Source organism: Hemicordylus capensis, chromosome 3, assembly GCF_027244095.1.
Source record: "Hemicordylus capensis ecotype Gifberg chromosome 3, rHemCap1.1.pri, whole genome shotgun sequence".
NCBI classification, from domain to species: Eukaryota; Metazoa; Chordata; class Lepidosauria; order Squamata; family Cordylidae; genus Hemicordylus; species Hemicordylus capensis.
The window spans coordinates 179524941-179552774 of record NC_069659.1 but is presented as its reverse complement, the minus strand read 5'-3'; the positions used below and the strand labels follow the sequence as shown (position 1 = coordinate 179552774).

Sequence of the window (27834 nt, the reverse complement as noted above, 5' to 3'; positions counted from 1 at the left end):
ACAGGCCTTGCTCTCTTAAGACAATAGCGTTTAAAACCATGCAGGCCTCTCAAAGTGAGCACGTCACCCCTTCTGCGGCAATGGCAGCCCGCACCCTCAGGGACACCAGTGTCTAAGCAATCGGGACATAGCACGCTCCCGAAGCCGACCCCAGAGCCTATGGCTCATTCAGATTTTGACGCTGGGAAGGCAACTCAGGCTCCACTTTCCCAGCAAAGCCTTCTGAAAAAGAAGAAAAAGCATCCTCTATAGTCCTCATGGTTGGGAACCAGGTCTGCCCAGGCTAAAGAACAAAAGAAACGACCAGCATTGAATGACCCAGCTCCGTACCCAGAAAAGAAAAAGAAGTCCTCCAATCCTTCAGATTCGAGTGCTGCACAACCACACCTGGCCTTGGATTAAACAATTCAGTCAGGTCAGGGGTCTCAACACTCAGTACCAGAGGACATGGATCCTGCCTTTGATCCCAAGGAATTTGAAGCAGAACTTGAGCGGGCAGCACAGAGGAAGCCCAGGAAGACCTGGCTTCAGAACAAGAGGACATAGATTCAGACCCAGACCAAGCACACTCAATTGCAGCTCTATATTCTGACTGTCTCTGTTCTCCACTCCCGGACTGTCGGGATTGAGGAAACTCTTATTCTCAGTACCGAGAATAATTAGAATGGGATTTACGAATGCCCTCAGTCCTGAGTCAGATTTCAGGAAAATGAGCCTTACTATTGAACCTATGGCTTCAAGGCAGAATTCCCAGCAGAACCGTACTGTTACTCTGACCGTTACCAACCTGGGTTCCATCCTAGAGACATGTATCACAGATAATATGAAGACCCATGGGACAATCAATACAGATAATATTCTCAAGTCTTGAAGCCTTGGTCCCGTTCGCTTCACAGATGTAATCAACACCATCCAATCCCGAAAGACCAGACACTTTAAACCTGTCCTCCCACCAAATGAACCCCAGCCTCAGAAACAGCTGCCCCAGGCCCCCACGACTCGAAAAATACTACCTGCTGAACCAGAGGCTAGCCAGTTGCCAAAAGACCAACCTTCAACCCCGCCTCCAAACCCAAACAATCAGGACTCAGGAGACAAGGAAGAAGAACAGGAGGCAGAAGACATTGAAGTTTCGCTCTCACCACAAAATGAGGGTTCATCCTTTATCTAATCCCCCAATGAGCAGCTAGTAGACCACAAGCCATCCTCCCCATCAGAGGACTATAAAATTTATGCAGGTTACTTAGCACACATGGCTTCTTCACTGGGTATCCAACTGAGCCAGCAGCAGAAAACCAACTTAGATCCCCTTTTTGGCCTCATAGACGCTGATGTGTGCGCACCAGTATCTTTACCATTCAATTCAGCCCTGCTAGACATTGCCAAGTCCTGTTGGAGCAAACCATCCTCCCTACCACAACCAACAAAACGACTGGAGAACTAAAGTCTGCACTGCCGATGAGACCACAGGTAATTTCCTACAAAAACATCCCACACTGAACTTGGTAGTCATCGAGACTTCTCAAGTACGCAACAGGGTTCGTGTTGCCTCATCTCCAGCGGACAGAGAAGGCAGGAAACATGACTCATTTGGATACCGGCTGTACTCCGTTTCAGCATTACACCTCAAGATCGCCAACTATCAAGCACATAACACGAAATACAATCACTTCCTCTGGGAGACATTTGGCGCATTCCTGGAATACTTAACCCAGGACAAGAAAGATGCAGCCAAAGTATTCTACAAGGAATCATTTCAACTGGCCAAACAAGAACTGTATTTTGCCCAGCACTCTGCAGAGTGTGCTGCCAAAGTTATGGACACCTTGGTTGCACTCTGCCGCCACGCCTGGCTCCAGTCCTCTGGCCTCACTTAAGAAATATGCTATGATACAAGTGCCTAGATATACTTCTGAGCCAGAAGAGACCACCTTTTGTGTAGGTCAGGATGTCAAGCATGTCATCATAGACACTGGACATAATGGACTGTGTTCTCCTTGCTTACAAACAAAAGACTACATTTGGGGAACATATTATGACTACCCTCTTTATGTTCCAGGCAGTCAACATCTACATCAGTTTGTGGATGAGACAAGGTATCATGGATTTGATACTCATTCTAGCCCCTATGCTCAGCAAGGCTTACTATACAGATCCTCAACTGAAACTGCAATAAAGGCAGAATTCAATTTCCCAGTACCAAGAGCTCTAGTTAAACATACAGTGACAACGCAAAGTCTGCAGACGGCTACATCAGAGACAGTCTTCATGATGATTTATACACTACAAACTACAATCTCTAAGTCAGCAGCTACACTCAGCCATTCAGTGGGACAGGAACTTACCTCTGCATCAACTACTCTTGTGACAGCACCATTGGCATTAATGTCCACTTCATTAACAACAAAGGTGAAGACAGGCGTCAATATCAACAATACATAAGGACACCTATTTCACCTGTTGGCAGGAGAGAACGAGAAACTGTTCAAGAGTAGTGATGTGCACGGAGCAGTCCAGAGGCCATTCTACAGGCCTCCAGGCCGGTCTGATCTTCTGGCGGTTTGAAGTTCGACTGCCGGGGTGGGGGTTCCTTTAAGGGCAGGGAGAGGGTGTATTTAACCCTCCCACTGCTTTTGCCCCACCGGCGCGTGTTTTTTTGCCAAGCATTTGGGGTTGCAGGATACCTCCCTGCCGCCCCTTCCCCCTTTTGGCTGCAAAAGGTTTCAGAAAGCCTTTTGCGTGTGCGCGAGTCACTTCTCCGTGCCGTGCACATGCGCTGCGGAGACGTGACGTCTGTGCAACGTGCACATGCGCAAAAGGCTTTCTGAAGCCTTTTGCAGCCAAGAGGGGGAAGGGGCGGGAAGGAGGTATCCCACCACCCCAAATGCTTGGAAAAAAATGCGTGCCAGCGGGAGGAAAGCAGCGGGAGGGTTAAATACACCCTCCTCCATACTTAAAGGAACCCCCACCCCAGTGCTGGACCGCAGCTCCACAGATCCGTGCACATCCATAATCAAGAGGAGAATACACAGGCTGATTATGCAACTGATAGTGATGACTCCCCTGCGACAACATAACATGCATCAAATCCATCTTCTGATGAATTGGCACAAAGAGATGCACAATCAGAAGAGTTCAAGAATTACAATTTACAGGTGCTGGAAATGTATCTTTGTTACAGCCCACATCTAGATGTCTGGAAGGAAATGTATAGGGTGCAAGATGACAACTGCTCTTTTTTATTTAAGCACTCCATAACTCAGTGGCTGTGGAGCATGCATTTTCAGGAAAAGGATCAAGGAAGCATGCTGCCCCAGTGGAGAGGGAGGGAAGTAAGTTGGTTAATATGGATCCATGTTGTCATTTTAATTTAACACTGACTCTTAAAATTGCAAATTATATGGCCCGTATGTCTAGATACCAATATATTGTAGGGAACAGGCACAGGAGCATATTGGAAAGCTGCCAGAGAACTTAAGACATAATTTTGTTGGTATGGCAGAGATAACTTGTACAATAATTTGTGCCAACAAATTATTACAGCATGACATCTTGTGGACCAAGAGTCCACAAACTTAGCAGGAGCCATGGCACTGAGTAGACATGCATGGCTGTGGTATTCAAATTCAAGGTAAGAAACACAATATAGGATTGAGGATCTTCCATTTGAAAGAGAGGGCTTATTTAGCAACCAAACCAACAATACATTGGATTATTATTATTATTATTAAAAATCAAAATCAAAAGTTTTTGGAGTCCTAGAACATCAGCACCCACAACAAACTGTATATTCTTCACAACACTACAGAACATCTTATGCTACACTGAAGTATAGAAATATTTAATAGATACTGAGAGATAGCTGAGATAACAAAAAGTTATATAAAAGCCTTCAAAGAGAGCCATATTCACAGAAGGCAAAACAAAATTGAGCAAAGCAGTATTTTTGACAGCCTGAGGACTATCAACATCAACTAAATCATATTGTATCCTTCAAGAATTCCTCCCCTATTGATATACTTCCAGACATGGAGTCAGATCACCACAGATACATCGGTCCTATCAATTGTCAGGATGGGATATGCCATTCACTTTCATATCTGTCCAGTTTTATATATCCACTTGATTCCTACCCTACAAGAAGTAGAGAAGTTGTTATTGAAGGATGCGATAGAACCAGTCCACAAAAGGGATCAAAGACAAGGATATTATTCCAGATAAGTTCAAAGTCTGAAGGAGGATGGTAGGTTATGTCTCATCTTAAATCATGGCTTTAAATAAATGAGTATGTAGTTAAAACAAAGTTCAGAATGATCACAATCCAATATATTTTACCTTTCTAATGAAGGAGCAGTGGTTCATAGCAATACACTTAAATCATTCATATTTTCACATAAGCATCAAAGAGGAATTCAGGAAGTACCTGAGATTCCAAATAGAGAATAATGTTTTCCAGTACGAAGTTCTACCCTTTGGCCTTTCAACAGCACCATGCGTACTTACGAAATGCATGGCAGTTATAATGGTATACTTAAAGGGCAAGGATATAAAGATTTCCCTATGCATAGATGACGGATTGATCAGACAGAAGCACCCAGTTACAGAAGGATACGGAACAGATACTGAACTTGCTGCTCGAGCTAGGAGTCAGGATGAACTGGGGAAAGTCCAAATTAGAACCAGGGCAGGAAACCCAATACTTTTGGGTAGTACTGGATTCATGCACAGAGCTTATTTACCAGAAAACAGGTCTCAATTGATAATTCAGAAAGCATCCCATTTCATGAGATACCCATCACAAAGAGCAAGGGAAATTCAATGTTTGTGTCTAATGGCCTCTTTCACAGTGCTATAGCAAAACTATAGCAAAACTTAGAATGCGAACTTTACAGCTTTGGTTCAGCATGGTTTTCCACCCTCACAAGGACTCGAACAATATATTCCTAACAGTCTCAGAGGAAGAACAGAGATCCCTCAAATGGTGGACAGCGCCACAGAATTGAGCAAGGGAGTGCCATTCCAACCACTGTAACCAACAATCACCATGACGTCAGATGCATCCCTCCTGAGTTGGGAAGCAAATTGCATGAGCCACACAGTAAGAAGACAATGGATGAAACAACATAGCATACTACATATAAACTATTTTGGAGCAACTAGCAATATATCACACATTAAAGTAACTTCTTCCATTATTGAGGAGGGAAATTGTACAAATAGCGATAGTCAACACTATAGCAGTATCGTACATCAACAGGGAGGGAAAGTATCAAGATCCCTGTGTCTGTTGGCAGTGTCATTATGGGACTGGCATATACACAATGAAATTTTTCCAGTTGGAATACACACTCAAGGAAGTCTAAACTTGAAGGCAGATGCACTAAGCAGAATAAGCTCCAATCCTCAAGCTCATGAGTGTAGCCTAAATTGGTCCTGTCTGTATCATATATTCAGGGAATGGGGTTTTCCAGAAATAGACTTGTTTGCGACAGCAGAAAACAGGAAGTGCTGATGGTATTGCTCGTGGGTGGGAAAAGGCAAGAAGTCCTTAGGAGACTTGTTTGTAAGTCCATGGAAGGCTCTCATTTGTTGCCCTGGAAATGGGGTTCTGCTGCTCCAGCTATCCAGGAAAACAGATGTGTTGCACATGCAGGATATGTTAGAGCTTCATGAGGGGCTATAGAAGTTAGTCCCAAGAACCTTAAAGGTGCAGGAGCACTCCAATTTGTATGAATTCCAGAGGATCATGCAAGGAACATTAATTACAGGTGAGTAAACTGTTCATGGCGTAGATAGCTTTCTAACAGAGATGTCGGGTTGGCCATTTGATTCACTTTCTGTGGTGCAGAACAAGGGGCTATGGCTCTAGAACCACTGAGCTGAAAGGCTGTCCTTCAGTGTTTCTTGTGTGGGTTTGCTGCGGGGCGACTTACACAAGACTACCCTGAACATTGTTGGAATTTAGGAGCCTTTTGGCCACTCATTGTGTGGGCTTGCTGTGGGTTAACTCTTGTGCCTGATTGACTGGGAGACCCCTGGACTTTGGAGAGAAATCCTCATTTCTTAGAATGGTGATACTGAAGCTGGGCCATTCCCTTTGTCGGCTTGCAACAGGCTAACCCCTGAATCTGACTGCCTCAGAAAACCATTTTACTCCTTTTCTAAGCTGTGGACATGTGGAGTGCCATAGCATTTGGAATTGTACCAGGCTGGCACCTGGCTGTCTTGCCTTGCCAGCCAGTTGGGCAGGACCTTTGCAGCCGGAACCCCCAATTCTCCCCCAGTTGAAATTATCCCTTTTGGCTTTATAGACAGAGCAGCAGATTAAAAACAGGTGTTAAAGCTGTTCTTGATTCCCCGTCTCTTTCTTTCCCCCGCTTTTCTAGTACTCACTAATCACCAGGTTATTAGAACCTTCTCTTCCTCCCTTCTGCCCTCTCTAGGAGTTGCCTTTATTCTCTGCACAACCACAACTGTATTATGGATGCCAATTGCCACATTTTGCATTGTGCCCCTGCTTTATAAAAATAAAATTTATTTTTTCTTTTCAAAAGCCTTGCCTATGAATCTGCTTGCTCCTTTGTGGTTCCCTAACATAGTCTTACCTCTGTGTAGACTGCAATCTGTTCATTAACAGGCATGCGTACAAATACCTCTGAGTGAGTCCAGAAGCATAGATGGGTAGCATATACAGGTACAAGCAAGTATGATAACATCCTGTCTTGCTGTGATGCCCAAATTGGTGGAACTATGGCCAACATGGCTTGAAGTGCATTTGCGGGCCCAGGTTTGCGGAAATCCTGGTTAGTGGATTTGTTGAAATCCTGCTTAGTGGTAACACAGTGTGCTTGATTTAGATGTTGGGCAAGCTAAATTTGATCACAGGAAAGGGAAGAGGAAATAGCTGTATGATGGAGAAAGATGCAGTTCATAGGATGTTTATGGTATAGCTGTGATTAACTGAACTGGGCCAAAGAGACTGGAAAGGCCCACAAACCGTGCATTGGTGATGCCAAATACATGAGGTGTGGAATATCATTTACCTATGGATTTTAGTTATGCAGGGCTAGCTCAGATTGCAAGAAAAGTAACTTAATCTGCTGATGCAGAGAATAAACCAGCTGAAGTACACTTCCTGTTTCAAAGGTATAAACTGTGAATGGTTTAAATCCATGACATTCTTACATTTGTGCTCCCTTATTGACTCAGATATTTTCTGTGTGTACATCTTGCAAATTCAGATGTAAATGTCTACAAACATTGACATTTGAATTTGCAAGATGTACATACAGAAAATATCTGAGTCAATAAGGGAGCACAAACACCTTGATTTGAGTTACAGCTGTTACTTTTCTGTTCTCCAGTCAGTTGTTTAGACTGTTTAATTAACTTTTTTTTCCTTTGGCTCTGGAATTTTAGAGTGTTCAAGGTATCTTATTTGGTTCATTACCCTAACAAATGTTACTAATTTATATGGAACACAAATATATTAGTTAGAATAGTTTCACGTAGAGCCCCTTTATGAGCCTAGCTGGTGTAGCTCTGGTACCCTGCCACATCATACTATTTGCATTTGACAGTAATTTCAGAGTTTGAGAGCCCTCATCCATTAAACAAACATTGATGTTATTAACCATCAGTGGCTGATGTTTCCAACCCATTGAATCTTTGTGGCTTTCTTTTTGAAGGCAAAGAGGTTAGTTTAGCATGATTGTTTCAAGGTCATGGATTTGTGGGAGCCTACGTGAGTAAAATGATTGACAGTTTAAAAGCAAAATGCCTGTCACCTTAAAACTACCTAGCACAAGACAAAAGCTTTGCTGTCTCGCAATTAATGCAGAATACTGAAACATTTTCCAAACCATTTTCCCCAAACTTCTCTTTACCATAATAGCTGAGGAGATGTCTGGCTGTGTGACAAAACAGCATGTGGTGTTCTGAAGTGTCAGATTAAGTTTTGTTACTATTGTCAAGAAAATGTGTTCTGCCTTTTGAGAGTTTTGGTTAGTGGCTCACTGGATTGGGTATAATACAGAGGGATAAGAGGGAGATTTCCATCAATGTGCTCTATGTTGGGGGAGGGGGGGAAGAGAGAGAGAGATTCACAGATGTAAACTTATATTTACTAACAACTTAACAGGAGTCCACAGATTGTGGCTGTGCTTGCTTGCCATGTCATTAGATGTGGTTGCCACTGACCTTTCCCTTGCCCAAGTCCTGAGGCATATACAGTTTACTTGGGGAAGGGAACAGTATTTGCCCTTGTTATGGATTTTTGCAGACTTTCTACTTGCTCTTGTGTTGGACTTTATACTGAGAAGGTACCATGACAAGGGAAAGAAACCATGCCTCTTTGAAAGGTGGGGTAGTTTTGTCTTACTTCCCAAAAGGTTTTTTAAGGAGACCTCAGCAGCAGATAAGTTATCCTGTCACTTTTTGATGTTACCAGAAACCTGTTCAGAGTGCTGGCTAGACGTGCTTTTGGCTTAGCGTGGGGAATTAGCTTGGCTGGAGGTTTCAATTTGAGCAAGTTTTGCATTGTGGAAATGATGAGGACACAGAAATCCAGCACAACCGATTTATTTAGGGGGTAAATAAATTTATTTAGCGGGAACAGGAAGGCAAATATTAGGCAAGCTATGTAATCTTAACTGATAGTTTCAACAAGAATCTCACTGGAGGTACCATTTAACTTAGGGTCCAAATTGCAGGTTAAGGCTTACCGTAGGTGGTGCTTGGAGGCACATGGTATGTTCGATGTGCTTGTAGGTTGCTGCACTTGCAGGTCTCCTCGCAGGAAAAGGCAGGAAAAAGAGAGGGTGAGAAGCGAAGGGCTCCCACTCACACTCTTGAGAACCAGCAGGGTAAAGGTCCATACAGATTCTGAGGCCATGTGGCTTGGCCAGGAGTACTTATACTCCAAAACAGGCCCGGAGGCAATTCATAAGTCATGTTCCTTTCCTGGTGGGACAGAAACTCAAGTGGAACAATGAAGTTCATGGTTGCATGAACGGGTCAGTCTTGGGTGTGACTAGCCAAACAAAAGGCAAGAGTGGCTTGGGGAAGTGTGTGTATAGGTGGTGGGCTTAAGGCTTTTCTTCCCTTAAGGAGTGCCTTTTGAATTTGGTCTACTTGCTGGCTGATTGCCGTCTTTTGAGATAAAGAGAAAGGTTTGGGGATGGTTCTTTGTGGTCTTAGCTATTATGATTTCCAAGTGCATTGCCCCATGCTTTGCTAATGGCAAGTGGCCAGCTGTGAGTCTTTGCCAAATATGAACAGGTGAAAAGTTTTATCGGCCCATGAACTGAAGTATCCAAAGTGTAGACTGTGAGCCCACAGTTGAAGTAGCATAGAGGGGGGTGCATTCTGTGTCCTCCAAATTCAGGCCTTCTGGCAACACTGAAAAAGCCCTTTTCCTGGAAGAAACCGCGTGGTTTTTCTTCCAATACAGGTTCCCCACCCCCGGAAGGGAAATAAACCGCTCATCTTTGTTTCCCCCAGAATTTTTATGGAGGTGCTGTTAGTACTTCCTGCAAAAGCCTGTTCTGATTTTTTTTAATTAGTATTTTATGTTGAATTTAAAAGTAAATATGTGTAGATACACAGCTCGTTTTTCACTTGCAGTCAGAAACCATCTCATTTATTCTAGACAACATGGGGGAGGAAAGGATTTTTCTTCTGTTCCTAGCAGGAGAGGAAACTATTCCATATATTAGAGCAAAGAAGTAAAGATCAGGTTCCTGGACCAAGCACACTTTGTGTTTCTGCCTGTAAACTGTGTGTTTTAGTCTGTCTTAGGGCTTGTTCCTTTCTTTTTGCCATTTTTCATTTGTCTTTTAAACCCTTCCCCTTTCCTATTTTCACCTTCTTTGTTTCTCACAAGAGATGTGCTATTTCCAATCAAAGTTGTAACAATTTGGCTTGGAAAATAAGTTAACTACACATTGAAAGTTGCTCATCTATTTTCCAGGTCAGTCCAAATTTGGATGCTGCCCACCTCCTGCTAACCCAGCTCAGTCCCCAGTATGCCCTCTCTTGTTACACCACAGTTATCTGAGATGGCAATGGTAAGCCCCTCCTGTATTCTACCAATGAAAACCATATTCCTCCTGTATTCTACCAATGAATTCTACCCTCAGTGTAGAATACCCAATGTATTCTACCCTCCTGTATTCTACCAATGAAAACTGCCCTGAGCCATTTTTGGAAGGGCAGTATATAAATCAGTAGTAGTAGTAGTAGTAATCACCGAGCAGAAAAATGGAAAAATAAGCCACTGCATGGTCAATATTTGCACAATATAATTGGAAAATCAGACATCACCAAGACCTGCCAATGGCTTAAGAATGGCAACTTGAAGAAAGAAACAGAGGGTTTAATACTGGCTGCACAAGAACAGGCACTAAGAACAAATGCAATATGAGCAAAAGTAGAAAAGTCAACAACAAACAGCAAGTGCCGCCTTTGTAAAGAAGCAGATGAAACAGTGGACCACATAATCAGCTATTGTAAAAAGATCGCACAGACTGACTACAAACAAAGGCATGACAAGGTAGCAGGGATGATACACTGGAACATCTGCAAAAAATACAAGCTTCCTGTAGCCAAAAATTGGTGGTGGGACCATAAAATAGAAAAAGTTGTCGAAAACGGAGGCAAAAATATTATGGGACTTCCGACTACAAACAGATCTGAATGGGAGACTTGATGTGTGAGTACTGCAAGATATTCCCCTCAGAGGATGAAGCCGCTCTGGGAAGAGCAGAAGGTTTCAAGTTCCCTCCCTGGCTTCTCCAAGATAGGGCTGAGAGAGATTCATGCCTGCAACCTTGGAGAAGCCGCTACCAGTCTGTGAAGACAATACTGAGCTAGATACACCAATGGTCTGACTCAGTATATGGCAGTTTCCTATGTTCCTATCTGCCACACAATACACCAGATATAACTGTAGTTGAGAAGAAAGAAAAACAAGTTAAAATAATCGATATAGCAGTACCAGGGGATAGAATAGAAGAAAAACAAATAGAAAAAATACCAAAATACAAAGATCTACAAATGGAAATTGAAAGGCTGGGGCAGAAAAAGACCAAAGTATCCCAGTGGTAATTGGCACCCTAGGTGCAATTCCAAAACAACTTGAAAAGCACCTCAACACCATAGGGGCCACAGAAATCACCATCAGCAAATTACAAAAAGCAGCTTTACTGGGAACAGCCTATATTCTGCGACGATATCTATAATAACAGCAACAACCTTGATAATAAAATTTCAGCCATCCCAGGTCCTTGGGAAGGACTTGATGTCTGGATAAAACAAACCAGTCAATAACACCTGTCTGACTGTGTAAACAAGAAATAATAATAATTAAATTTAAAAGATACCTCCTTTTCCCACTCACAGTAGCAATCATTCTGCTGCTGTCATTGGTAAAGTAAAGGTAAAGTTGTGCCATTGAGTCGGTGTTGACTCCTGGCGACTACAGTCATGTGGTTTTCTTTGGTAGAATACAGGAGGGGCTCACCATTGCCATCTCTGGTAACTGTGGTTTAAAGGGACAAGAGAGAAACCGGAATAGTCTCACTTGTGTCTTGCTAACAAAGCTCATAGCAATATTTCTTGGCTGCTCCAGTATATAGTATGCCCCTCCCCACCTTCAGCCCCACATTAGCTTTGGATGTGAGAGTTTTGTTTTGTGCTTTTTAATAGTTTTATTTTTATTTAATGTTCCTTTTAAACTTATTTTTACCTTGTAATCTTTTGCTGAAAGTTGGGATAATTTTTTTTTAAATGAATACAAGTTGAGAGCTACAGTAGAACTTTAAACATCATTCATTATTTCTACACTAGATGGATGACCTCATTTCTGTCGCTAAATTAAATATCTCTCATGCTTACTATGGCTTTTTGAAACAGAGTTATTTTGATACAAATTAGTTATACCACTAACTGATGATACTTTTCTTTTGTAGAACCAAAATTACTGATACCAACACAGCATCACGGACTACACAGAGTACTCAGTACTGAGCAAAATGGCATTAAAACTTATAACAATCAAAGACATGTTCCTCGGAATGAAACTAGACAGCCAAGGAATGAGAAGCCACCTCGTTTTCAGAGAGACAGTCAAAATTCAAGACACATTGTGGAAGGGAGCGGGTTATTGAGAGGCAGAACTTCTGAAAGGCAAAATTCTTTGGGCCCCGAACAATGGACTGAAGAAAGAAACAAGTGTGATAGACTTTATCCTCGAAAAGATCTTGCATATCCAACAGCTGTTCACCCTGGTGACTTTCATTTCAAGCAGAGAGACAATGCTGTGCAAAATAGACATGGAAAAGTTGCATCACTGATGGAAATGAAAGAGAACTCTGCTGCTCAAGATCCAGCTGATAACAATAATCAGAAACCAGGGAGTAGGGAAAGCCAGATGCATCATCCTGACAATTTCTATGACCTGAATAGGAAAACACTAATGCCAACAAATGAAACTTTCACCAGTTTAAAAAATGAGCAGCACTTTGGTATGAGCATGGATTACCAAAATCCTGTTAGAACTGATCATTTTAGTTCTATACCAAATGGTGATATGGAACATTTTCAGAAAGGAAGGAGAGTTGGACCTATTAAATTATCTGCACCCAACATGGCCACATCATTTGATGTTAAAATGTATTATGATACTGGTCCCAAAAAGAGATCTGGTCCCATCAAACCAGAAAAAATGTTGGAACCATCTATTTCAGGAGAGTATGGAAAAAGCTGGCAACCAGGGGATGAATGTTTTGCTATTTACTGGGAAGACAACAAGGTATGTTCTATTCAAAACAGAAGTAACTAAGATGATTTGATTAAGTGGATGAGCCATCTTAGCATTACTGCAAATATGACTGCTGGTCTTGAGAAAAGGGGTATTACTTGACAATTACCTTGTTGGTTGTATTTGAAAATTAAGTTTCAACTGGGAAGTATAGAACTAGAAGTTGCTTGTCATCGCTATATTATTGAATGTTCTGGAATACAAATTTCTTTAAAAGTAATTGACTTCTGGTACTTCTAATTTGTTTGGGTGATGAATGCCAAACAGACAGTATGTCTCTTTTGAATGATGTTACTCAGAATGTATCACGCGCACGAGTCATTTTTGAGGTGGAGGTGCAGCCATATTGTTTCACTGTCTAAACGAGTGATGAAGGATGATTAAACACTTGATTGATCATCTGCTTTTCATACTACATTTGTATATTAAAATACGTAAAGCTAAAAATTGTAGACTCCTTTCTAAGACTGAAGGAAATAAGGTAATTTACAACTGAATAAAGAAAAGCAGCTATATATTGTTAGACTGCACAATTTATTTATTATTTATTTGCTGGTACATCTGTGCACTGAATATATCCTCAAAAGCAAATAAGCGTGTCTTTTATTCTCACTTCACTAATTAAATTGGCCTAACCATTTACTTGATTAAACCTCTGGTTGACTGATTTATCTAAATCTGTTGATTTAAAGCTTGCACCCTGAAGAAGATCCTTTCAATACATATTCTCTCGTATCCTCTCAATAAACATATTTTAAAAGGGGAAAGAGAGGAACTCAGAGACCATCTGCTGATTTCCTATGAGGGGGGATATAAAAACAAATGTGCCTGTATTGTGTTGCTTGCTACTAAAGCAGGTACATCTGGTTTTAAATCCCTTCCAAATTTTATTGAACAATTTATGCATAGATGTTTTGGTTGAAATAGATGAATCTTATTGTCTTTTCCAGTTTTATCGAGCAGAAATTGAAGCTCTTCATTCCTCTGGGACAACCGCAGTTGTTAAGTTCTGTGATTACGGAAACTATGAAGAGGTGTTACTAAGCAACATCAGGCCCATTCAAGCTGACACCTGGGTACGTGATAATAAATTGTATACAAAGAGATAAAGTGCATAGTTCTTACGAACAATGAAGCCATAAACAGATGACTGATACTCGTGCAGAGGGTTTTGAAGTAAAAGCCTGAAGAAAAGGATTCTAGAACTGTTTAAGACCTTCCTTATTACATATCCATCCATAACAATGCCTTAAAGAAGCATGTGGTCTTATACTCATGTAATAAAAAATGTAAATTGTTTGGGCAATATACTTGAGTCGCTATCAAAATAATATTTATATGAAAAATTGATGATATGCTTTTTTAACTTACCCTGTTGTGTCAAATTAAGGATTCTGATTGACTGCTTCCATATGGTTTTGTTTTCGTTTAGGAGATGATGAATTCATAAGTTCCAAAGGCTTAAACTCTAATGTAAAGCTAAAAATAGAACTGTTTCTATCATTATTATTTTAATTGTGTTCATTCCTTTGGCCAATGTTATGACATAGGGATGTTAGCTGGATATAATAATCATAAAGTGCTTCATAAAATATGCCATTCTAAAGGTTTTTACACATTGAGTTTACAGAAAAGTGCAAAGTTCTACTTACACAAAATTAGGTGTAAAACTGTTGCATAATAGGGTTTTGTTTAGTGTACGTTTATGCAAGAACTTACAACACATTGCCTTTTCACTCAGTTTTAGTGGGACTGTCTGTATAATTAGGCATCGGGACTGTGATGACACTTCATGATTACCATGTTCTTGGCACACGGTAGAATGAATGTTTGAATCAGCGCTGACATTTTTAATCTTGAAGTGCTGCTTTTCTGACTCCTTTTGTATACCTTATTGACAGTCCAGTAAAAATAAAAATTCATTAATGTTTTTTATGTATTTTATGACTTACTACAGCAATTCAAGTAGCAATTACAAGAAGTCTTGCTTCCTATTTCATGGTTCTGATAATTCCAGAATAGCTTTATATTGCTTCAAACATATTCTGACAGGTGGAGGACCTTGATGATACTTGTTTATCCTTTCATGCAAGCTTCTGCATTCTCGTAGCAGGAGTTATTTCTAGTGATGTGGCAAATTTAGGGGCAGGGGTGGCTCTAGACATTAGATATCTGGATTTTCCTCCTCTACACTCCCTCAGTTTTTCAGATCAGTCCACAGTCTTTCTAAAGTCTAGTTCAATCTGAAATGTATTGGGTATTGCCACAGTTCCTGCCAAAGCATACTTTGGTGTTCTTCCTTAATAAATCCCAGAGCTTTGGGGTATGGTGGAGAAAGCCCCAAAGGCTGTGGCAGGAATTGGTCCTGAATGCTGTGACCTTTGCTTTCTGCAGTATCCAGAGTTTAGGAACCAGGAAAACTGTATTTCCCTTGTTTCCTGGCATCTTGGGCATTGTAGTGAGCATGCACTGCAGCAGCCAGGGCCTCAGTATCTAGGGCAGTGAGGAGGCCTCCAGGATGCTGTGACAGACTCTAAATATGTTTATAGAGCAATGTTGCCATTGCTGCTTCCAAGGCCTAGGGCCCAAATATACTGACCCCATTGAAAATCCAGTTTATTTTTCCCCCCAGGCAACCAGCAGATATTGAACAAATAAATCTGATCATTTCAACTTTCAAGTGCAGATGGGACAGGATAAATCCATCCAACACTTGTGTTTTTGTGGGTTTCGTATTTTGTATTGAGGTGCTGTTTATGAAGGGTGTTTTTTTTTAGGTTGATTGAATAATTCAAAGTTAGTCTAATTGTGGGTCTGGCTAGCCTATTCCATGACCTATCATCCTGAGCATTACCACCTCTCTTGTGCTCCTTTTGCTTCTGGTTTCTGTAGGTTCCAGACATTATATTTCTGGTTTTTCTATACCAGTTCCAGATATTATACTTCCGTACGTTATTGTGGACTTCCACAGTCTCTAGTGTCATGAGGAGACAGGACTGGCAGACAGGACTAGAACAGTAGCTGCTACTGTAAGCAGCAGAGAGGAAATGCAGAGCACAGCATGGGACAAGGCAGAGGTCTAGTAGGTCATTTGGAGAGGGGCACAAGCCGTTGGTTGAGAAACAGACACGTAGTCTGCAATGTGAAAAGTTACTGGTTTATCCTCAGTGACTTGGAGGTTACCAAGCTGTGTTCTGCTTTTTCTTTTCGGTGCTGCTGGCTGCAGATGGTCTGATCTCAAATTATACATGATACAGATCCACACAGTATAAGTATTTAAAATGAGAAAAAAGAATATCCTGAGCTAAAGTAATACAATGGTGGTATTAGGATTTGTTGAACATGGATGGCGTGAGTGCTTGAATGATTTTCTGGTTGCAGTGGGCATCCAGCATACTCTCCATGCTGTGATCAGTAGAAGAACAGTCCTTCTAAGTGACTTCTTTTGTATCTGGAGGTGTATGTTGGCAGTGGCGGTCTTCTGTTTTGCTTAGCCATATTGGGATTCAGTGACTTGTTAGAAATTGGCAGAAGGTTGTAGTTCCTTTGGAATTTAACAAGTTTTAATCTTTGGTATGCTTCTAATTCAAGGTTCTTCACCATGTTACTTGTGTCCTGGCAGACAAACATTTATTTAGTCATATCAAGCAGCTTGTAAAGAATATGGGAAAGTAGTACTACTGTAGTAAATGCAGTTCAATTATGTAGAAAGTAAATTAAAGGGCTACATGAATCCTGTATCTGTCATAAAACAAATGTGAGGTGTTGAATTTATTCTTATGTAGACACACGTCTTTCAGTCAAATTTAGACTAAAAAGAAGCTTGCACTTTCCACTGTTCAAGGATTGTTTGAACGTTGCACTTGCTTATAGATATGTACCCTTATATGTAATCCACTGTTTTGCTAAATGTAGCAGTGATCACAAAATAAAGGTATATGTTTGATGCAACAAATTAGGCCAAAGTTAAATGCCATCACAAGAATAAACTGTTTGGCGACATGGAAACAAAATGGAAAAGCATGCATTGTTGAGAGACTTCAGACTAAATGAAGTCTGTTCTGTAGCAATGTAAAATAAACACAAGATAACTTAAACCTAAAGTGTTACATGTTCTTTCCTCAGGTTTCACAAATACTCTTATAGAATGACTACATAATTGTCATTATCCAATTCAATTGCCAAGACCAGTTTTTCTCTTCTCGTATTTGTGTGCCACACAGAAATCTCCTGTACCATTTGGCTTTCCTTCTAGATATAGAAGGTTAACTGTTTTTATAATTGAAACTACTGGTGCCCTTCTATTCTTATTGAAGAGTTTCTAGTAGAGGGTGCTGCAGTAGTGGGTCCCACCTTGACAAACCTTTATCTCTGTAATCAGCCAGTGGTTCTTAAACATTGACAAAACACTTCACAAAACACTTTGCCCATCAACAGGTCTGATCAGGTTTCTGGGGCATGTTCTTGAAAGCACATTAATTACATATGGGGCACTGACCAGGCCTTTTGAATGTCATTGCTTGCATAAATTGTGTGTGCCTTAGAAAACACCCAGCACTCCAAAGTTAAGTATAGTTCATTCACTTTCCAACTTACTTACTTATTTATTACTGTACATTTATATCCTGCTCTTCCTCTGAGGAGCTCAGAGCGATGTACATGCTTACATTTATCCTCACAACAACCCAGTTGCTGACCAAAAATTGCCCTTTTGGTCGTTTCAAAAACCTGAATATAAAGTTCTGTTACATATCTGAAATCTCTTCCAAATTCACATTCTAACTTTGTTTCCATATGGTCCGGAAAATAGCAGAGCAGGAATTTATCAGAAAGTTTGATGGTATTGGACAAGGATTAAATAGAGGCTATGGTTTCCTGACACACTATAAGGATTGTACTGTATTTTAACCCCAACCTTTAAGAATCTTAATGTTCTCATGCTCTGATTCAACCGCTCATTTCCCTATATTTCTCCAGTAACAACTCAGCATTCGACAAAGTGGGTCATTGTCACTCACGAAAGCTTATATTTTATTTATTTATTTATTCAACATGTTTGTATACCACCCAAAACTTTCATGTCTGGGCGGTTTACAGGAAAACAATACAAATTACAACAGAATAAAAAGGTCATTACAACACTTTAAAATTTTAATACAAAGTTAAAACTATTAAAACAGTATTTAATTAAAAGCCTGGGTGAACAGATGTGTCCTTAATGACTTTTTAAAAGTTGTCAGAGATGGGGAGGCACTTATTTCAGCACAAAGCGCATTCCAAAGCCTCAGGGCAGCTACAGAGAAGGCCCATCCCTGAGTTGCTGCCAGACAAGCTCAGTGATCTCAATGGATGGTGGGGTTCATGGCGAAGAAGATGTTCTCTTAAATACCCAGGGCCTACACTGTTTAGGGCTTTATAGGTTATAACCAGCATCTTGTATTTTGCCCAGAAACCTATCGGCAGCCAGTGTAACTCTTTCAATACAGGAGTAATATGGTCTCTCCAAGATGGCCCATAGACCACCCTGACCACTGCATTCTGTACCAACTGCAGTTTCTGGACTACATACAAAGGCAGCCGCACATAGAGCGCATTGTAGTCGCCAAGTCTTCAGGTTACTAGCATATGTAACACTGTGCTGAGGTTGTTTATCTTAAACAGATGCAGTTGGCATATCAGCTGAAGCTGATAGAAGGCACTTCTGGTCACTGCCTCATCCTAGGACACCAGGGAGAGGTTCGGATCTAGAAGCATGCCCAGACTGTGTACCTATTCCTTCTGGGGAAGTGTGACCCCATTCATTAATTATGCAATATTAACAGCTAATGAGCATTCAGCTTTGCATTCTGTAACATGCTTGCAACCACCACTGAAGCAGAATTTGGAGTAGTATTCCAGATAAAAGCCACAGTCTTGTCCACATGTGCAAAGTTGTATGCTGTGCATATGCCCTCAGACTGTGATCCCATATAGATGACTAACCTATGTCAGAGTTTGCCCCCTAATGCTTCTGGTTAAATTTTACTTTAAAAATATGTATTAAAACCAGGTTTGGGATCCTTCTCAGTTGGTTGGCCAACTGGCTACTGTCCTGTTCTAGATCATACGCCCCACTCAGGAGGGGCTGGGAATGAGCTGGTGGTTGTGAGTGGAGTTACTGATCTTTACTCAGTAACTGGTCTAACTCTTGTACCCTTGGTACCACTCTCACTCAACAGTTTTGTGGCTCTGGTTCATTAACAAACTGAGGAGAGGAAACACAGCTGAACTCTAAGACCTGGGGCTCTGATGTAGTGAAGAGCGGTTCAGGGAAATAGTATCCAGGAAGTGAGTGAGGTACCAAGGGTACAAGAGTTAAACCAGGAACCAGGCAGCCTGGTCTGCTGCTAGGCAAGGCTTCAAAGGCAAGTTAACTTGGCTAAAATCTGGGAGCTGGAGGAGTCTTTCATGGAGAGTGGTTGAACCAGCAGGGTGAAGCTCTGAAATAGCAGATTATATAGCTAAGAAAGGACCACACCCTTCTCAGCCTGAGTAGACCCCTGGAGGACAAACCACAAACAACCAGTCATCACTTCTTCGTCTGTGCTGAACTTCTTCCTGAACACAGCAATGCATCCTTTCCTGGGGGTTGGAGGTGTTGATGAAGCCTGGGGGTTCAAGAGGTGTTGCTGATCAATCCTGAGGAAGGCTGGGCCCTGGGGAGCAGAATTGTATCCATAGGAGGTCAGCACGAATGATGCTTCCTCATCTGCTGAGGTGGAGGAACCAGGTGTTGCAGGGTCTCCAGAGTCCAGGAACTGTGGGGTTGCCATGTCCTCCCCAAGAGGGGTATGTAACAGTGTTTCCCTTTGGATTCTATGCTCCACGATAAGCTACTTATTATCCTGGTTCTGAAGTGACATACTCCCCTGGCGTATTTTCCTTCTCTTCATCAGAGTTGCTAATCTCAGACCCTGAGTCAGGACCAATTCTGACAGCCACCTACTTGACTACAGTCAAATCTTCCATGAAGTAAATAATATACTTAGAAATAGGCAGCAGCCCACATTCTTATTGGATTATGGTGCCCGTCCCTCTAATAGCAGGATCAGAATGAGAGCCCTTTGTTTCACAGCCTTGCAGAGTTATGGATCTCACACATGCATGTGCTCCATTTAGGAGCAAGTACTCCGTGCTTTTCAACTTCTTGAGAGATAATCTACCTTCTACCTTCCCTAATAAGCAATATCGCCTAGCTATTTCTGTTAGCTATGTGCTCCAACTAACCGAATCCCTTCAGGCAGAAGCTTGAAGGAAGCACACATGGATGAATACATTCTGTCTGTATTTGTCAGGCAGAGCCCCTATTTTCTGGTACAAATCATCACCATGCCTACCATGTCCTCCTTTGTCTCTTGGAGAGATTTCGGGGATGCATTTTATTTATTTGTATTAGTGTGAGTTATTTGTATTAGTGTGAGTGTTGCCATTCTTCAGTTTCAGGTTCTTCTCTGAAATCTAGAAGTTAAATCATAATGGGAAAAAGAGTACACTTACATATTTAGTACCCAGGATCATAGTTTTTCTTTGTTCCTAATTTGTCTCTTCTTTATTCTAAATTAATATTTTCAAATATTTTACAACATTGAACTACTACTATCCAGTCAATTGACTAAGTGTTGTGTTTTGCATTTTTGGATTAGTTGTGGATTTTAAAGAAATCTTATTACATTCATTTTCCCGTTTCTTTCTTTAAACTCTAGGTAGTTTACATAGGTTTCCCAAGTAGTTTTCCATCCAAGGGTTGACCACACCAGGACCTCTCTAGTTCCAGCCTGCTGCTTCATGTACCTTCAGACCATAAAAACAAGAAATGTTAGTTTTTTAAAAGTTTATTCTGTGTAGGAGTCGGTTGTGGATCTGCATTGTTGGGCAGTTAGTTTCCGAGGGCCAATAGTTCCCACTGGTGATCTCCGAGACCTCCTTTTTGCCCATAGCCTTTGTGTGGTGTTGGCAAACACTCTGTCTCAGGGCCAACTCAGGTAGGAGGGGACCCGTCAAAGGCATTTTTACCAAGGGTCCCCTGAAACTTTGAGCTGGCCCTGGCCATGTGGAAAGGAGTCATTTGAGAATTCTTAAAAGTAGTAATTAAGAGCCGTCGTTCATGGTGAAGTCAAGAGATGATTTTGATGCAAATCTGCTGTAGAACAAGAACTGCCAAGAATGTCAGTATTGCTGTGCTGCTGCTTCCCCCACCCCCATATCCTAATTAGGGCACCACCTTACAAGGGTGCCTTTTAGCCTTGTAGGAGATTTGTTAAGAGTGTGTGTGTGTGTGTTGCACTGTCCAGTACTTTATTCGATTTCTATACCACCCTTCCAAAAATGGCTCAGGGCGGTTTACACAGAGAAATAATAAATGAATAAGATGAATCCCTGTCCCCAAAGGGCTAAAAAGAAAAACAAAACTGGAGATACTGTGCTGGGGATGGATAAGGGCCAGTTACTCTCCCCAAATAAAGAGAATCAACACTTTAAAAGGTGCCTCTTTGCCAAGTTATCAGGGGTTATACATATAAATGTGAGGAGGTAAGCAATATTTGGTGACAGCAATCCCATATTATGTCATATTAATCCCATACTATGTCATACCATATCTGCATCCTGAGACCTTTGAACAGCGACAGCTCATTGGTTGCTCTGTCATTTTGCTGTGCCTTTTGCTTTTTTGATGAGGAAAGAGTCCTTATGGCCCCATTCCCACATCAGGTATGCACCTTAAAAATATAATGTGAAAATGACAAGCATGTGTTAGGAACACTGTGTAGGATGCTTCCTAGGACGATTATTGGCATTAACTCCCTGTTGAATGTGCATTTTGTGGTAAACTGGGTGCTGCTTTGTAATGTGTGAAATGACCTGTGAAATGGAGCAATCTGCCTGCTTAAGATACCACTTCAATTGCATTTCCAACATGTGACACTTGTATTGCATATGAAAATAAGTAGAACACAATAACATTGATGCCTTCAGAAATTAAATATGAATTAAGCAGGTTGGATGTTGGTATTAAATGATTTTCAAATTTTGCAGAACTAGTATTTTGTAACCAAGCAAGCTTTCTTAGAGCCTGGGACTTTAAAGAATCTGTGGTATCTAGAGATGTTCAATTCCCAGACATTTTGGAGTCACAAGAAAACAAGTTTCTATTCTTAAAAAGCAAAGGGGATAGGAAAACATTGAAATATATATACAAGATTTTCATATTTAATGTAAAATTTACGTTTTTAAGAGCATAAAATTAATTATGTATAACTTGGTACCTTTTGGAATATTTATAAGATTGGATAAAACTAAGTAGTTTTATTTGAAAAACAAAAATTGCAGGTATTAGTGTTTGAGATTAAGCAGGAAGGTTCTGAACCCAAACATAAGAGTTTTTGTCAGTTTAAAGAAATCAGGAGGGGAAAATGAGATTTTAAAACAAAGAATATTTTTATTATTTGAAATTAGAAATAGTTTCCATAATGTTGGCATTACCCAGAAACAGAAGAGACCTGGCAGCACCTGTTTAACGACCTGTAATGGTGGGATGGGTGTACATACCACAACTAACTATCTCCCTTTTGAAGTGGCTTCCAGCTCTCTGGGGAAATTGTCTCCATTCTGACAATTGGACTAACAGTACATCTGGACACTGAGTTGAAACTTTATTATTTATTTTATTATTTATTTTGTAACATTGTCACACATAGTAAGCGTCATAGGAACTGTCAACAAATTTAACCACATAAACCACATTTCATTTAAAGAATTAATAATATATCCTTGAAAATAAGTACCATCTCAAGTTTTTAAATTAGAATTAGTGGCTGACATATTGTGCAACATTCTGTCTGCCTTGTGATAGAATGTACATGCAGTTGCACAAAAGCACTCTTGCGCAACTGTGTGTGCATTCTGTTGCAAGGCAGACGGAACATCGCGCACTACATTGGCCAGTTTCTGAAAGACCAGTCTAAACTTGCATGTTCATGTTCATGTGTGTTAGAGAACAGAAGCTTTACACAGACAGAAACAAACTTTTCCAATCTCACATATTAACCCTTCCTTGATTTTGTGTGTATTTCCAAAATCTAAATCAACTTCTTGCACATGCTGCCAAGTAAAGAGGAATCTAGAGCAGATGAAAGAATTTGAGTTGCACATTTCCACACTATGCAGGCATGTAATTGTCTAACACTGTCGACTGTATTACATAATTATTATAAAGCATCTTGAAGGGAGTAAAGGGCAGCTAAAATAGTATTGTAAAATGTTCCCTTATAAAGCATTTTGCTCATTAAAAGAAAAAAGAAAAAACTTCATAAGAGTGCTTTTCAATTTCCCCCTTTTTTTTTCCTGTGGGGGCCAGAAAAAGAGGGAAAATGTTTCTCCTTTACACTCCCATATTCTTCTTGGTTCCTCACCCCACCTTCATATCTCTAGAGATACATTGCAGGAAATTAGGAAAGGGGAGAGGAAGTGATGTGGTAGTAGGTTAGGGAGACAATACACAAATGCAGAGAGAGGCATTGGAACTACTGGCAAGCACAGGTGTGTGAGTTTTTCACTGAACTCTTGAATCTAGCCTACTCCTACTTTTAGTCTTTAAACCTGCTCTTCCATGACTGCTTTCTAAACATTTCCACCAGAAACCTAAGTAGACTCTCAGAAATGAATGCTAGTTTGTGCATCTAGATTGTGTGCTGCAGTGTTCAAGCTTCTGAGCCTGTTGAAAAACATAAACTTAGGATAATATGTATAAATAAAGGACTTTGAACAAAACATCCTGTCTTTATTTTCACTCCTTGGGGTTTGGTTTTTTTTTTTTTTTGCTATATTACTAATCCATTGGTTAACAATTGCTGTCTGCCTCTCCTAATGCAGCAATAACTTATATTCCAAAATTGTAACAAAGGGACTCATTTTTTACAGGTGAAAGGTAATCTATTCTGGAAATTATTTAATTTTGGAGCCTGTTGTGAGCAAGGGCTCCCAGCATTCTCAAATAATAGTTGATTTCTCATGGTTTAGGTATGTGCTGTGAACAGCTTGAAGCCAGAATTAGTCTAAGCAAAATGAGATGGTTGATTCAATTGAATTTCTTAAAAAAAACCCACCTCTAGCTCTAATTCTGTTCTGGCTGCTTCTCAGGGTAGTGTAAGAACCTTTTAAAAGTATACTTTTTGTTTTTGTTTCATCTTGAAGGTGTGGGCAAGAAAATATAGGCTGATATAGAGACTAGTATTGTGGCATGCATAGGAAATCATTCTGCGTGTGCAACATGGGAGAGGTGATTTACCTCTACAGCCTACTGTGCCTTCCAAAAATAGGTCCCTATGGTCGTAGGACTCCGAGACATTTTGGGGAGGCACAAATGACTCGAGAGTGAATTGGCAATTGGCAGAAATTTCTCATTGTGTGCATGGAATTTTTTTCTGCTTGCACAACTGAAGTATGGATGTCAGCTGCTGGATTTTGGAATGGAACATTTGTTCAGTAAGTCATATGTTTGCACAGTCTTATTCATCCCTGAAGCCTTGCTGTGTGGAACACGTGTTCCTTGCAAGGGGCATGTGAATTGCCAATGCCTCTGCAAGTATCTGTGCAGTTGCAGGAGTATTTTGAAGAAATGCTAGGTGATACTAAGAAGAACTACATATGCTTGTTTATGCACAGAAGTGAGAATTAATTGGTAAATTTGCCCTATACTTATTGTGTCAAGCACACTTGTGAAGTTGAACAGAAATCCACGAAAGCTAATGATTCATGATCACTCATTCATGCTAGTCCTTGATCAACAGTTATTGGTCCTGACATATTGCTTGCAAACTGCTTAAAAGCCAGGTTATTTCAGGCTCTCCCTGGGAAAATAAGAATATTTTATAGTCCCGTGGATACATGTTGCACCATTCAATTTGAATTATTTAGATACTAGCCAACCCTCACAGAGCATCTGTGAGCTCTTTGAGACCAGCTGTTCCCCCTCCTTCCTGCCCCATTCTCTTTCCCCCTCCCTCCCTCCCTCCTGCCTCATTCTCTTTCCCCCTCTTTCCCTCCTGCCCCTCTTTCCCTCCTGCCCCACTCTCTCTCGTGCCCTCAATCCCCCCTCCTGCCCCACTCTCTCGCGCCCTCAATCCCCCCTCCTGCCCCACTCTCTCGCGCCCTCCCACACACCTGCATTGAGCATTTTACCATGGCGGGTGACCATTTTTGGCCGGACCTCACCGCCTCCACAGGCCCCCCTTACCGGGTGGCCGGAAAGGGCCCCGCCGCCGCCTTTCCTCCTCCCAGGTGGCCGGAAAGGGCCCCGCTGCCGCCTTTCCTCCTCCCGGGTGGCGAACAGGGATATCCCACCACCCGTTTTCCTCCTGCCCCAGCTTCCAACGGGCATCTGGCCTCCACGGCTGGGCCCACCGCAGCGACCACTTCTCCTGGGTGCGCCTCAGCCAATCAGCTGGGCGCTGGGGCGTACATTCCAAGGCTCACCCAGCAGAATTAAATATATAGATGAAAGCTTGAGGTGCTTAACAGGATCTGAGTCATTAAAGTGATAGAAATGTCATGGAAGTGATCTCATGAGCTGAGTCCAATCTTGTGCCAGAAGAAAGCATCTGACCCAAGCGTCTCCTGGTCAGTGAACTGTGTACACCCACATCTATTGATTGACATGTTTGGGGAATGCAACTGAAACTGAACTCACAAAATTCTCCATTTAATCCTCGGACTTGTTGGACTCCTGAACCGAAACAAATGTTTAAGTAGTAATTCCAAACTTCTGCTGATAGTGAAACTACCAGATTCCTGGATAAAGTTGCTCTGAAAGCCTTGCCCAAAAAAAGCCTTTTGTCTAGTCTAAATCTTTTCAATAGAACTATTCCAATCTCTGTTGGATTCATCCTGCTAACACCAGGGCTAATATTTAGTACCCTCTGTGGTATATTGTTCTTGGAGGAATGAAAGGGGGCATTCAGTATCGTTCAGGCATACCCCTTTCACTAGGTCAGGAGGTGGAGCCTCCAAGTCGACTTCTAGGGCGGGATCTCACAACTCATCATACAGGCCCTGCAATGCAACCAAGAAGTAGGGCCACAGCATAGCATCGTCAGAGCTAACTGTAATCTTGCATTCAGATTTAGGAAAGCGGTTTCCCTTTTTCTTTCTGTCCCACTCCCTCCCCCTCCCACCACAGAACATATATTAAGTAATAGGCCCTTGGAGGTTGGGTGAAAGTTTCTGGGCCCAAAATGATAGCATCTTCATTGTTTCAGGGGAGGGGGTTTATTTTTCAAGTATCCACTTTCCCTTCTCCTGAGAGATTGAAGGGAGGCACTGTATGGTTTCACAGCCCTCTCTTTGTTACACTGAGAATTGTCTCTATTCTTGATGGGCAGGGAGGGGCTAGCACACCGGGCTGAAAGCAGAGCAGCAAGGTCCACTTATTCACTTCATGGTCATGGTGTCATCAACTGGATTGAAACAAAGGGCAGTGGAGACCTGTTGCCGCATCATCATGCCTACATGTCTTTCTGCACACTTCCCTGCACCTCCCACTGAATACAGCAGATGGGGAAGGAACTACACAAAAATGCCATTCCAATATTGCTTGCTTGTCCCCATGGCTGCACCTTTTCTTCCAGCCTTTGCTGTGCCTGAGGGGAGCATAGAAAGAAAGAGAAGCATTTGAGTCTGCAGGATCCTCTGGTTGTATTCCACCATGCTTTTTCTTCTGGGCTTGGGTGAGTAGAGGAAGTCTCCCAGGCAGCCTCTCCCTCATTGGCAATGGTGCCCGTCTGGTGCTTGGGATGTATACAAGGTAGGCGCTGAGGAGGTAGGAGTTGAGGGAAACTGTGATCCAGTTCATTAATTTGGCTGTCACGAGTTTTAAAAGAAGTTAAAGGGATAATCCCTTTAACTTATTGCTCACAATCTCATCCCCCCTGCAAGAGACATCATAAATACTGAAATAAGCAAAAACACAGAAACCATTCTGTGTAATTCCACGTTTAAATGTCAAAGATGAGACCAGAAAAACCATTTGTCAAGCTCATCTTCTAGACAATCACAGCGTCTTAGCCCATGGTCTTCTACCTTTGGCAGTCACATTAGCCCAAGCCTCAGAGATGCAGGCTCAAGTCCATCTAAGAAGGGTATTTTCCATAGAGCCTAAGCGGGAAGCTCATAACCGCCCTTTTTGGGTCTAATTCCCAGTAAGCTCTATCTTGCCCAGTCCTCATAGAGAGGAAAGATCTGATGAGGAAGACATTCAAGAAGACTTCAATTTGTCATATTTTAAGTTGAAGCCATTCCCCTGCTCTTCCTAGTGGTTGCATATTTACAGGTTTCTGCTATTGCAGGCGAAGAGGAGGAAAGTTCTTTTGGGGTTTATACAGTCTTTCCTCAGGCATCTGCTCTTTGAAGGTTCACAGTGCCATCAGTGACCAATTCGATCTTCTCTCTGCCTATATACCTGTGCGCAGAGGAACGGTCTTCATACCTTATCTCTAAGAATCCAAAAGATGGCTTTTTTAAAAAAAGACCCTCAGCTGTGTTGCTGATGCAATCTTCTTTGGCTTCAACTAGTATCCAAAGCCCTGGCCAACAGAGCCCTGGCCAAGTGTAGCAAAGCTCCACCATCGGAAAGCATATGTGAGATCGTAATGGCATCCCGTGGGAATTGCCTGCTCAAGTACACTAGCAGAATTGGGCACAAATAGACATTACCAAAGTCACTTGTCAAGAAATTGGCTGAATCCTGTACAGCAGTTGTGTCCTCCTTTTTGTCTTCCAAGACTGGGAAGAACCAACATTACATATGAAAGGAGGCAGCTCGCTGTGTTATTGGAGCTGCTTAGCCATCTCCAGTTTGCAACGAGGTGGGATGCATGAGTAAGACTAACAATAAGTCAGAAATATACCCTAGTGTGTGTATGAATCCTGCAGGACAAGTTCTTGGCTGCTGAAGCTCAAAAGCAGGAGGAAACGTTTCCTCA

General features: G+C 41.6%; 1 protein-coding gene across 1 annotated transcript in view; it reads left to right on the top strand.

Annotated features, from left to right (window-relative positions):
• The window catches only part of TDRD3 (tudor domain containing 3), a 121794-nt gene that overhangs the window by 74662 nt on the left and 19298 nt on the right, over positions 1 to 27834 (top strand). The window contains exons 11-12 of the mRNA XM_053307513.1: positions 11970 to 12811; positions 13771 to 13896. Of these exons, the coding sequence (XP_053163488.1) occupies positions 11970 to 12811; positions 13771 to 13896 (968 nt within the window). The remainder of the gene's footprint in view (positions 1 to 11969; positions 12812 to 13770; positions 13897 to 27834) is intronic.